Source organism: Nilaparvata lugens, chromosome 6 (assembly GCF_014356525.2).
Source record: "Nilaparvata lugens isolate BPH chromosome 6, ASM1435652v1, whole genome shotgun sequence".
NCBI classification, from domain to species: domain Eukaryota; kingdom Metazoa; phylum Arthropoda; class Insecta; order Hemiptera; family Delphacidae; genus Nilaparvata; species Nilaparvata lugens.
Window position 1 is genome coordinate 67,491,553 of NC_052509.1, and position 13,674 is coordinate 67,505,226.

The following is a 13,674-nucleotide window of genomic DNA, read 5'->3' on the forward strand; positions in this document are numbered from 1 at the left end:
TACAGACTTATGCGCTACGTACACGCGCATTTCACTTTTAATCAGCTGATGCTATATGCTTATTAAATCTGTATTTGTACAGAAACGGTAAGATACAGATATAATCAGTATAGCATCAGCTGATGGAAAGTGAAATGCCGGTGTTCGTGGTGTATAAGTCTGCAGGCACCTTGACAGAATCGTAGAGGTTCATTTCAATGTGCGTGTTCGTGGCGCATAAGTCTGAACGCATCTACAGACTTCATCTGTGAACAATCCATGAACACTGATTTATTAACCTATCCTTCGGATATCAATTTATTGAGTATTGATGAATAAACAAAGATGTTTATTCCAATTCACCACCCATAAATATTATAGTAGACCCAAGTTTTACTCTGTTCCAATATTGATAACATTTGCCGAACACAGTATTTACTTTCAATCTAGAAAAGTCGGCCAAGGAAACTTTTGTGTACATTTTCTCGACGTGAGCTTTCCCTAGTGAGCTTTCCCTAGTGAAAAGCGGTGGAAAGTGAAGCAGGGAAAGTTGCAGTTGTCCAGCAACCTGGCGTTGTCATGGCAACCACAGGGATAACGCTGTGACGTCAAACGCGTAAAACGCTGGACGACCTTCACATCTACTCCCTTGAGCCCTTCCCTCTCTGTCTCTCCCTTAAGCCCTTCAACACTGCCCTTTCCACTGAGCACTTGCCGGCCAGCTTTTCTCCCTTCTCCATGCCTTTCCCAATGAGTACTAGCCGGCTGGCTTTTCTCCCTTTTCCCTCATTCCTTATCCCTTTTCCCTGCCCCGAGCGTTCTCTCCCTTTTCCGTTCCTACTAAGTACTAGCCGGCTGGCTTTTCTCCCTTTCCCCTCATTCCTTATCCCTTTTCCCTGCCCCGAGCGTTCTCTCCCTTTTCCCTTCCTACTAAGTACTACCCGGCCGGCTTTTCTCCCTTTTACCTCATCCCTTATCATTACCTCTTGCTTTCTCTCCCTTTTCCCTTCCCACTAAGTACTATCCGGCTGGCTTTTCTCCCTATTTCCCTCATCTCTCATCCCTTTTCCCTGCCTCATGCTCCCTCTCTCTTCCCCTGCCTTTTCGAATTAACACAAGCCAGCCAGCTTTTCCCCTTTTTCCCTCATCACCGATCCCTCTTCCCTGCTCACGTGTTCTCTCCCTCTTCCCTTCCAACTAAGCACTAGCCGGCCGGCTTTTCTCCCTTTTCCCTCATCCCTTATCCCTTTTCCCTGCCCCATGCGTATTGAATTCCCTTTGAAGTGCTCAACACTCTCTCTCGAGCAAATACTTTTCTCATCTCATGTTTGAAAATCGATGCTGGTAGAATGTTATTACTCTGATGAAAACACCATCATGATTCCATGATAAATAATTCCACCGAAAGTGAAGTCCACGATATAATGACAGTATTTGATCAACATTGGTGTTGCTATCCTTGTCTATCATTCTTGTATCATCTTCATATTCGAAGTCCAAGATATAATGGTAATATTTGATCAACATTCGTGTTGCTATCCTTGTCTATCATTCTTGTATCATCTTCATATTCGAGGTCCAAGATATAATGGTAATATTTGATCAACATTGGTGTTGCTATCCTTGTCTATCATTCTTGTATCATCTTCATATTCGAAGTCCAAGATATAATGGTAATATTTGATCAACATTCGTGTTGCTATCCTTGTCTATCATTCTTGTATCATCTTCATATTCGAGGTCCAAGATATAATGGTAATATTTGATCAACATTGGTGTTGCTATCCTTGTCTATCATTCTTGTATCATCTTCATATTCGAGGTCCAAGATATAATGGTAATATTGATCAACATTCGTGTTGCTATCCTTGTCTATCATTCTTGTATCATCTTCATATTCGAGGTCCAAGATATAATGGTAATATTTGATCAACATTGGTGTTGCTATCCTTGTCTATCATTCTTGTATCATCTTCATATTCGAGGTCCAAGATATAATGGTAATATTTGATCAACATTGGTGTTGCTATCCTTGTCTATCATTCTTGTATCATCTTCATATTCGAGGTCCAAGATATAATGGTAATATTTGATCAACATTGGTGTTGCTATCCTTGTCTATCATTCTTGTATCATCTTCATATTCGAGGTCCAAGATATAATGGTAATATATTTGATCAACATTGGTGTTGCTATCCTTGTCTATCATTCTTGTATCATCCTTATATTCGAGGTCCAATATATATAATGGTAATATTTGATTAACATTGGTGTTGTTATCCTTGTCTATCATCTTCCTATAGTGAGGTCCACATTATAATGGCAGTATTTGATCAACTGTGGTGTTGCTATCCTTGTCTATCATCTTCACATAGTTAGGTCCACATTATTATTATTATTATTATTATTATTAGTCGTAGAGCTCCCGAAGTGGAAGACGCTGAGTAAAATCATGATCATCGATTTTTATTAGACTTGGCGGTTTTCTTGTTTGCCCACCAGCTTTTCATTCTGTGAGAAAATGCAGCTCCTTCACTCCATCTTGTGCCAACTATTGGTGCTTTTATCTCTGGAATAATTCCTCATTTGTTCACTTTTGTTTTGAAATTATTTCTATTTTTAATGTATCATCAGTAATTCCTGCCAAAACTAGATCTTTCTTAACATTCCTAATCCATTCTCCTCCATAGGCAAGCGAAGCTACATATTTTACTATTTTTTTTTGTGATTCTATGGTCAAGGAGCCTCATGATATGACCATTATAATATAAGTATTTGATCAACATTGGAGTTGCTATCCTTGTCTATCATCTCCCCATAGTGAGTTCCACGATATGATGACAGTATTTGATCAACATTGGTGTTGCTATCCTCGTCTATCATTCGACAAAGCTGATACCAATCTGAAATGAAGAACATTTACTCATCTTCTCCTAATCCTCACTGAACAGTCTCTTCTCAATTTGTAAAATCTGTATTCAGTTCATTGTTCAATTCTCACAAGACCGCTAATGGAGTCAACTCTGGAGCCATATTAGAAGATGTACTTGGACTTTTCCACTCTGTGCACAATGGCTGTGCTACATTATAATGTTGAAAGCTACAATTGTAATGATTTTACTGCAAAACCGCACTCGCCACACCTTTTGAACGTGATGAATAAAGGTCCTCAATAAAGGTCCACAACAAATTACTAACAATAATAAGGTTGTATAAATTCCTAGTCATGCGTACTGCACTAAACGCTTTTAGCTCAACTTACAGCAATTTCAAATTTCACGTTTAAATTAACTTTATGATCAATCATTTTTAAGAATTATTATGAGAGAAAACAAAATAAATGCCTGGAGCTGACTTTGATCCCCTATTGTTCTGAGGTCTGTGAGACCTAAAATACTGGAGGAATCTATTAATCAACTCCAAATAATCAATGTAAAATTTTTGTTTATAGTTTCCACTAATGTTGTCCCGTGAAAGCAAGATATTTATTTATTTATTTATAAGGTTAGCAAAAAAAATACAAGAATCGGAAAAGAAAAAAAACAGGCTATTGCCTAAAACTTCTTCAATTTCCTAATTTAGTTTTAAATTGTCCAAATATTATAGGTTATGTCCATTCAAATTTCTACACCAAATCACAATCTAAAATATAAATTAGATTAAAACAAACAATTTTAAATTTGGATGGATTAATAATAAAAGTTTCTTGAAAACATGAAACGATAAAACAAACTATAAATTCACAAAATAGAGAATAAAAACACCTAAATTTTGAGCTCGAAAATGTTTCAAACAAAGATGGGAAACATCCAGTTTAATACTTTGTATGAATCTGATAGCATTTCCTTATTGATTCATACAATAAGTACATCATCAAAATGATAGGGAGAGGAGAAATGAGGTAACCTTGTGCTATTCCTCTCCCAAATTTAGATAAGGTTACACATAGTTCGATATAGGTTAAGTTTTGTAGTTGTTCACTTCACAAAAGTTTCAGTTCTTAAATATTTTCACAAAGTAGATTTTTAAATTTAGATGCTTCAAAACTAAACGTAGAAGAAATATTCAACATTATTATCACTGAAATAGGAAATATTTACATATTAGAGGAATAATTTTGAAGGACCAAAAAAAAAACAACTCAATTCTAAAAGCACAGCTAACAATCTATCAATTAAGTTCAAATTATCAATGGAAAATTCACTTTAGAACTCTGGACCGCACGTGATGCAATATTTATTTATTTATTTATTTATCAGATAGAGCGAACAATACAATAGTCGGAAAAGAAAAAACAGGCTATTGCCCAAAACTTCTTCAATTTCCTGATTTTGTCACAAATCGTCCAAATATTATGTAGGTTATGTTCATTTCAATTTCAACACCAAATCTTCAATCTGAAACTATGAATCAGAATAAAACAAAGAATTTCAAATTTAGATAAATTGATAATGAAACTTCCGTTAAAACAAAAACCAAACTTCAAATATTCACAAAATATAGAATAAAATCACTTAAATATGATAATTTAAATATGATTGACTCAATTCTAGAACAATTGGAGAATTGAACTTGAAAGTTTCAAAGTGAACGACAAGTTTCAATGGGAAAACTCCTATCAGTTAGCCAATACAATGCCTATTATCAAAACATCTCTCATTCATATTCAATTGAATTAAATCCAATGAGATTACGGGATTCAGTGAATATCAAAATATTTCCTTGTAGGCCCAGTCTTGTTCCAGCATCTCTAGTTCCCCAATTTCAGTGTTTCTTCTTCTACTTCATCATCATCTTCTTTTTCTCCTCCTTCTTCTTCTCCGCCTTCTTCTTCTTCTTCTTCTTCTTCTTCTTCTTCTTCTTCTTCTTCTTCTTCTTCTTCTTCTTCTTCTTCTTCTTCTTCTTCTTCTTCTTCTTCTTCTTCTTCTTCTTCTTCTCTTCTTCTTCTTCTTCTTCTTCTTCTTCTTCTTCTTCTTCTTCTTCTTCTTCTTCTTCTTCTTCTTCTTCTTCTTCTTCTTCTTCTTCTTCTTCTTCTTCTTCTTCTTCTTCTTCTTCTTCTTCTTCTTCTTCTTCTTCTTCGTCTTCTTCTTCTTCTTCTTCTTCTTCTTCTTCTTCTTCTCTTCTTCTTCTTCTTCTTCTTCTCTTCTTCTTCTTCTTCTTCTTCTTCTTCTTCTTCTTCTTCTTCTTCTTCTTCCTTCTTCTTCTTCTTCTTCTTCTTCTTCTTCTTCTCTTCTTCTTCTTCTTCTTCTTCTTCTTCTTCTTCTTCTCTTCTTCTTCTTCTTCTTCTTCTTCTTCTTTCTTCTCTTCTTCTTCTTCTTCTTCTTCTTCTTCTTCTTCTTCTTCTTCTTCTTCTTCTTCTTCTTCTTCTCCCACCTCTTCTCTTTCTACTCTATTTATTTGAATCAAGCCTCTCTTATTCGTTTCCGTTATCTCGTTATCCGAATTTGGTAGAGAGTTAGTGGGAAGGATACTTTGGATATTCTTTCCAAAGAATGGACATTGATATGTCCAAAGCTCCGCCAATTTATGTAGATGCATAACAATATTATCTATCTTATCTATAGTTATTACAAATTGTTTTTTTTCATATTATATACAGCTCAATAATTATTTTCTTAATTTATATTTTGGAAATTCATCCATAATTTGCTGTATTGTAAGCTGTTGTATATAAGTGTATAAGCCAGTATATATTGTAATCTACATGAATAAAGTACTCAATCAATCAATCAATCCTCCTTCTCCTCCTCCTCCTCCTCCTTCTCCTCCCTCGTTTTCTTCTTATTCTTCTTCCTTCTCATCTCCTGTCTTCTTTTCGGAATTGCGTTTCCTTCTCACTTTCCCGCAATCAGATAGAGTTGGATTATTGTAATAGCCTGAAAAATCTCACAGTTTTAGCTGGAATAATTTGAAATAGTTGTGGCATGGAGGAGAAACTAAAATAGATCTTCTATCGTTCGGCTTAATCAGCTAGATTCAAATTGAATGAGCATACAAATTAAAAAAAAATCTAGAGAACCATGCATCCAATATTTCAGCAAACATATATTATTGTCTCAGTTGACAGCTCAATTCTCTCCTGAAAATAATCTAGGTTTCTTGTCCATTCTTCCACTTGTTCTATTGTTCATCTCTCCCATCCCCACTCCGCCTCTTCAACCGCCCGATGTGTCATTGTCCTAATTAACAGAAGTTTGTGTAGGCTTCATTTCACACGACATTGTCGCCTTGCCACAACAATGTTGACGGGAAAATTGGCGTGAAGAAATTGGCTGTTCTCCTGCTAGGCGAGACAACCGACATTTTTTCGCTCCCTGGAGGGAGCGTCTTTCGTCTTTGGCATACATACAATACACTGGCCGCCTAAACGGCATTGTGTCCAACAAATGAGGAAAATGGCGGATGATGTGTTGTCGTATTGTTCCCGAAAAGCGGCAGAAATGTCTGTCCTACATATTTGGGAAGGATTCCACAATTATTTTTCTCATTATCAAGCAGAGAATATAGACTGCAACATTTCATAGATGCTCTGGAATATTCATTCCAGAATTTTACATTTTATACGCTCTGTTATCACCGCAGTTAACAATGTTCTGAGATTTTACACAGAAATATTAGTTTAAATAAGATAAATCTCTCCTTTAATTTAGAATATTTTTTCCCATAGTGAGGTCCACGTTATAATGGCAGTGGAAAAATATAGTTGAACAACGTTGCTGATTCTCTGTCTTGTCAATACCTTCTTGACAAGAGCTGATACAGATTTATTGATGTAATATTAATTGTTCATTCTCGTTTTAAATGATGATGGGAGGGAGAGGGTACATAGCATGGTTGTGGGGAGGGGGGGAGGGGGAGATAACTCGAGAAAAAAAATGTTTATCCCCGTAAATTCCTTCTACTCCTATTATTGAGCAATAAATGATATTTTTCAATAATTTCTTAATGAATTTTCATTATTAAGATGAAATATTTTGGTAATTAATTATCAATTCTACATTGTTGAAAGACAATCTGGCAACAGAGGAAAGCGAGAAAGAGATAGCGCTATGTGATTTGTTGAATGATAGAGAAGGATAGTGATACCAATGCTGATCAAACACTGCTATTTTAACTTGACCTTCACTATAGCTGACTAATTTGAACAATGAAAGATGTAAGTTATTTATAGTCAAAAGTGAAACTCAATAAAATGACCATTTCATAAAGAATTTAGACATTAAAATGATGGCATAATTGCCTGAAACCGGTTGTGTCTTGGGTACTGATAATTTAACAAAAAAAATTCTATCAAGATTCACTGCATTTCAATGCAGTACCAAATACTAAACTTCAAAGAGGAGCAAAATAATTGCTGAAAAGAATATTAATTGAAGAACAAGAGTTGAACGGATCTCAAAGCGGAAATGGTGCAGAAAACGAATTAAAAAAGGACAACAAGTGAGCGAAACAGGTCCTTCCTTATCTCCCCAGAGTTCAGATCCGATTTTTGTCGGTCGAGCAGTTTTTAGACAACTTGTATATAAATATTGTCGTCGGCTCACTGATTAACCGTTCCGATTTGCCGTTCTTTTTAATTAGCTTCTTGAAATATGTATTCGGGAAAAAATCGGATTAATTGGCCACCCACATGTGCACGAGAGTAGTTTTTGGTGAAGGGACACGATTTTTTCCCGAACGGGAACGTGGAACGTGGACAGTGTGACAAGTTGCCACACCCTCACATTTTTTGCATAGAAACTGTCACCGGCATCCCAATATAGAAGTCGTTTTTCCAGTGATAGGTAGCCTCGGGCCAATTTAGAGGTGCCCCTTATTATCAAGGCTACGCCAACCGCTTGAATTATCGAGTCGCACTTGAAGACAGTCAACTAATAATGCATCGATTTGGAAGAGGTCGATAATAAATCAGAGGTCGATCTTACTCTAATAACATCATAGCACACTTCTCTAATGTTGAACCATATTCTGACTTTATTCTCTATTGATTCATACAATAAGTAAATCTTTATGCACTGTGTATTTCAAATTCAGGTTTAGAGCAGTTTTGGGAGGAAGCCTGTTGCTTTTACCTGGATTGTATTTTGTATATGGATAAATAAATAAATAAATAAATAATGAATCTCATCAATTTCCAAGGCAAAGTTTCCCTCATCAATCATCTATTAATGAGGTTTAATTAATTAAATTAACGTTTTGGTAGAGAGTTAGTGGGGAGGATATTTTTAATATTCTTTCCGAAGAATGGACATTGATATGTCCAAAGCTCCGCCAATTTATGTAGATGCATAACAATATAATATCTAGTCATATCTAGTTCATCTTCAGTACCCGCAACACAGAACCGCAAGCTTAGAGAAAGGGCCACATTATAGCGGATTAAGAGCTTATAACTCTCTTCCTATTGAAATAAAATGTATTGAGTGCCCAAAAAGGTTTAAGAATGCAATAAAAGCTAAATTGATCGATGCATCTCCGTACAGTGTAGAGGAAAGCTTCAACTGTTGGCGCGTGTAGGTATTTTTTGCTGGCATATATTTCCAACTACTTTGTATGTTCTGATTTTCTTCTTTTTTTTCTCTATTTTATGATTACTTTTTTTTTTTTTTTTAGTATTGTACTCAATACTTTTTGACATGTCATATACTACCAAGCTTTGCTTGATTATGTAGTGTTACATGACGAAAATTAAACTAAACTAAACTAAACATAGTTATTATATTACAAATTACTCTTTCATATCATATACAGTTCAATAATTATTTTCTTAGTCTATATTATGTAAATTGATCTATAATTTTGCTGTATTGTAAGCTATTGTATATAAGTGTATAAGCCAGTATATTGTAATCTACATAAATAAAGTACTCAATCAATCAATCAATCAATCAATCTATCATGCAAAGTCCCGCCCTCTTGTCGATTTTTATCAATACTTATCAATCATGATTTGGATACAAAATCATTACCATGATTCGCTTATCAATTTCATGTGGTTTTCGAAGGCGACTGTGTGCCTCTCACTATGTGCCAACTGTCCCCTACAACAACAGGTTGTTCGACACCCATTATGTCGACCGAAGAAAGCCTTGAAACCGGCAGAAGTTGTCGCTTGATTGCGTTAGCTGGTCGTTCTCAGCTCTAACCGCTAAACAAACTTTACACAAATTGAGAAACGGTAAAGCTGTTGGTGTTGTATTTGTGTGAGAGTGTGTGCGCATGTGTTTGAGCGTCGAGATCAGTTAACTATGTATTTTCCAACAACTCATTTCCACATAGGTTCGCGTGTGGTCACCAAATCTTTACAAAAAACTCATTACGCAGGTGTCAACTCTCACAAAGTCCCTTTCTTTCTCAGTCGTCGGCCTACGCAAGCATTTTGCAACGATTCGCCCGCATTCCAAAACTAGGCGTTTTGCTAGTACAAATTCCGATCCAATTTTTTCTACTTGTTTCAAGCCATTTTATAGTTTTTACTTTAAACGAGCATGTTTTGAATGCGAAATGTCGTACAAAACTCTGTGTTTCCCTCTGTAGGCTACTGACCAGAAAGGATAAAAAGTTTAAATACATACTCTCCTTCAAGCTAAAAAATAATAAAGCAATACATAAACAATAAAACAATACTAGAAAAATAAATCTAGAATGCTGAATAGCATTGATCAATTATCCTAACTCTAACAAGCTAAACTCTGTGAAATGTAAATATTTCAGTTGAAATAGTATCTGCAATATTAATATTCTATCCTCAATCACTCTCCACTTCCTAGAATCAATGAATTAAATTTCGATGTCAGGGTTATGTATAGAAAAAATATCATGAAATATACCTATTTAATTCACTTAATAATACTATAGAATATGTATACGGTACAAGAATTGAAGAGTTTTCTCCATCTATGGTACACCTAAATACACTTCTTGAAATCAATTGATTGAATTGAAATTTTCAGCTACTGCATACGGAAACCCTTATATTGATAATTTTTATTCAGTTGTATCATGAAATAAGTATACCTGAAATGACTCTCACGCTCTCTCCATGCTTGTAATTCTTGTTCATGGTCTTGTAAACTACGAATTTTGCTATTAAATCTGCAATATCTCCAATCACCTGATACATGAACAAAGAAGATTCCTGAATCTGTAATCTTCCATTCTCCATAGTTCTTCTCTCCCACCTCTTCTCTTTCTACTCTATTTGAATCATGCCTCTCTTATTCGTTTCCGTTATCTCGTTATCCGAATTTGGTAGAGAGTTATTGGGAAGGATACTTTGGATATTCTTTCCGGAGAATGGACATTGATATGTCCAAAGCTCAGCCAATTTATGTAGATGCATAACAATATTATCTATTTTATCTATAGTTATTACAAATCGCTTTTCTCATATCATATACAGCTCAATAATTATTTTCTTAGTTTATATTTTGTAAATTCATCTACAATTTTGCTGTATTGTAAGCTATTGGATATAATGTATAAGCCAGTATATATTGTAATCTACATAAATATAGTACTCAATCAATCAAACCACCTCTCCTCTTTCTACTCTATTCGAATCATTCCTCTCTCATCCGTGAAGTAAGAGGGCAGATCATAATCCTCAACTCGTTCCTTCTGATTTTCAATGTTTCGAATCTGACTCTCTGATACTGATTTTCAGTCATCTGCGACTTGCAAAGACGTTTTTCATTCTTGTTGTCCACCATTTTCATGAAATACATGATAAATATTGACATAATAAATTCGACAGAGTCACTGTCAATGTTGTAGAACCGTTCCATAATGAAATAATGAAAACATGGTCCTGTACCAAAAAATAAAACAATGGAATTTTACAATATTTGTGTTTTTATTTGATTATGACATAATAAATACTGGAAAATATTGTTTTTGATTTTTTTCATGTGATTAAATCAGTTTTTCTTTTCTTCTGTTGCAGGTGCTAATTCGACACCGTACTTGATACGCTGACACACCTGATTTGTCGACTGCTGCACCATTATCAAAGCGTTCATGGCTTGCCGAATCTTCTGAGGATGGTGAGACTGCACTTCGGCGAGCCAAGCGAGACTGCTTCCAACCGACCAACACCCTCGTCACCGCCTTCCCATGACAATGGGCGATACCATGCGTCTCGAACATGAGCAGATCGACCTGAGGACCAACAACAACAACAACAACAACAACATCAGCAACAACAACAACCATCATCCCTACATCAAGGAGAAGAGCGGCGTGAGGAAACGGAGGAGGCTCAACCAGGTTGTTGATAAGCTAGTCACACTGAACAACAACAACTACTCAACAACAGTTAACCATTTGAACAACAACAACAACGAGACCATCAGGCGGAAGGTGTCTATGTTGAAGCAAGAAGAGATGGCGCCCCTAGATTGTCCCCTAGTTTCTGAAGATGAGGATGTGTTCAGCCCAGCATCTTCGAACAAATCCCCCCACAGTTCCAACACAGACTCGCCCAAAATCAGTTTCAGTCCGTTGAGGTTCAAGGATAGCAGCGTGGAGGAAGACTCAACCATGCCATCACAGACAGGATGCTCCTGTACCAGTTGTATCCCGAACTACCCTGGGTCACCTGCGTCACCTTTACCAGCTCCCGTCTACAACTTCGAGCATTATATTACCTCCAAGTACCTGCCAGATTTGATCCGTCGGAGGAGTCATTCAGACTCAGATTTGCCACCTGTCTGGGCCATGGAAACTGCCAAAACTGAACCAGGTCTTGAAAGGACATCGACAACCACCACTCCTCGACCAATCCCACATCCCGTCAGGCATGCGTCCTTGGATTGGGACAGGACGTCACCTCAAGATTCACCCCTAGATCTGTCTATGAAGACAGGGTTGAAGGAACCTCCCTTACAACTCTTCCCCTACGGTTTCCTACCATCTTGGGGGTCAGTTTCAGTACCAGTTGTGAAAGGGGATGTAGCCTCCCCTACAACAAAGGAAAGTGTTGCTGTATGGTACAACCTTGAGGTATCACCTGTGGTTGAAGAGATGCCTCCAGGCTCCAACGTCGCATACATTTGTCCAGTCTGCGGCCAAATGTTCAGTCTACACGATCGACTAGCCAAACACATGGCGTCCCGACACAAAAGCCGTACACAATCTAGCGACTCTACCGCAAAAGCGTACCTCTGCGAAGTTTGCAACAGATCGTTCGCGAGAAGCGACATGTTGACACGACACATGCGTCTCCACACAGGCATTAAACCCTACACATGCCTCGTGTGTAAACAGGTCTTCTCAAGGTCTGATCATCTCTCCACGCACCAACGCACGCACACGGGGGAGAAGCCATACAAATGTCCGCAGTGTCCGTATGCGGCCTGCAGACGGGACATGATCACAAGGCACATGAGGACGCATGCACGGTATGAGCCCGGGGAAGAACCGCATACGCCGTCTGCATCACCCACCAGTATGAACCCCCCTACACCTGCTGAGACGTAGGCATTTCCCTCATGTCCATCTGTGTTCATAGTAATACAATGGTGATACCATAGACAAACGATAGCATGAGAGGCTAATATTAGACAGATCAGCAATTTGCAGATATAGTATTCAAATTTAATTCAATTTGAAGTTTCAATATCTCAAAATATCTCACTCTTTAAGGTTGCTTGGAGGACAGGACCCAGAGTCCTAGCTCCGCCCTTAATAAAGACAATTATTCATTTATTATCATTCTTTTTTCTAGAGCTACTGAGAGTATTTATAGTTTATTCATAATTCATTAGTAAACTGGAACTAAAAGTACAAAGAAATAGTATGTAGATAATAATCGGCTTGAACAACTAGTGGGATTTGGAACACAAACGATCGAAAGCATTGGATATCTATCTCCTTGTGCTATCTTTTCTCTATGGTGACACTAATGTATCTCTATGTCTGTGTTGTACTCTGTGTTCGTATCATCACACTCCATCTAATTCATCAAAGCTTTTGAGTGTTGTAAACGCATGCAAAATCGTAAACGTAAACGTTGTTGTGTGTACAAGATGTGTGTTTTATAAAACAATCTCTGTAACTGTGTTGGAGAGGGTGGATATTTTACACAATATTTGTGTTCATTTTGACACCAGGATCAAATAATTATTTTAAAATTGTGTGTGTTTTCAAAATTGACATTGAAGTATTGAAACGATGAGGAATCACTGAATATGAGAGATCAATCATAAATGCTGTTAGAATTCATTTTTGAGAATTTGAGGTATTCTCGTGGAATAAACGAAATAAAGTACAAAAAGTTTCAAGCATTACGAGATCTCTAACAATTACTTGCATCATGATGATAAATTCATGACTAGTGACTGTTTCAAAAATGAAAAAATAATGATTCTAATCGACTGAAGTTTCAATTATCTAAAGATTCAATCAGCTGGAGAATGAATTATCATATTCATATTGATCCGATCAACTCACTGATCAATTCAAGAAGCACTTGTGAGAAGAATCAGGGTTAAGGTACCAACAAATTGAATTCTCCAAAATCAATTCAAGAAGCACTTGTGAGAAGAATCAGGGTTAAGGTACCAACAAATTGAATTCTTCAAAATCTTATTTTGGAAAATCTTTTCTGAGACACACTTCATAGAAACTGGAATTGAAATATTGAAAACCAGTATTGTTACAATATGTATTGAATAAATATATGATATTTAATAC

The 13,674-nt window shown here is 36.5% G+C and overlaps 1 protein-coding gene across 1 annotated transcript in view; it reads left to right on the forward strand.

The window, feature by feature from the left end:
- LOC111048436 (early growth response protein 1) overlaps positions 1 to 13,466 on the forward strand; it is a 52,544-nt gene extending 39,078 nt beyond the window's left edge. Inside the window, exon 3 of the mRNA XM_022334318.2 lies at positions 10,925 to 13,466. Coding sequence (XP_022190010.2) covers positions 11,095 to 12,459 — 1,365 coding nt within the window. The 5' untranslated portion in view covers positions 10,925 to 11,094 and the 3' untranslated portion in view covers positions 12,460 to 13,466. The remainder of the gene's footprint in view (positions 1 to 10,924) is intronic.
- Positions 13,467 to 13,674: the final 208 nt, after the last annotated feature.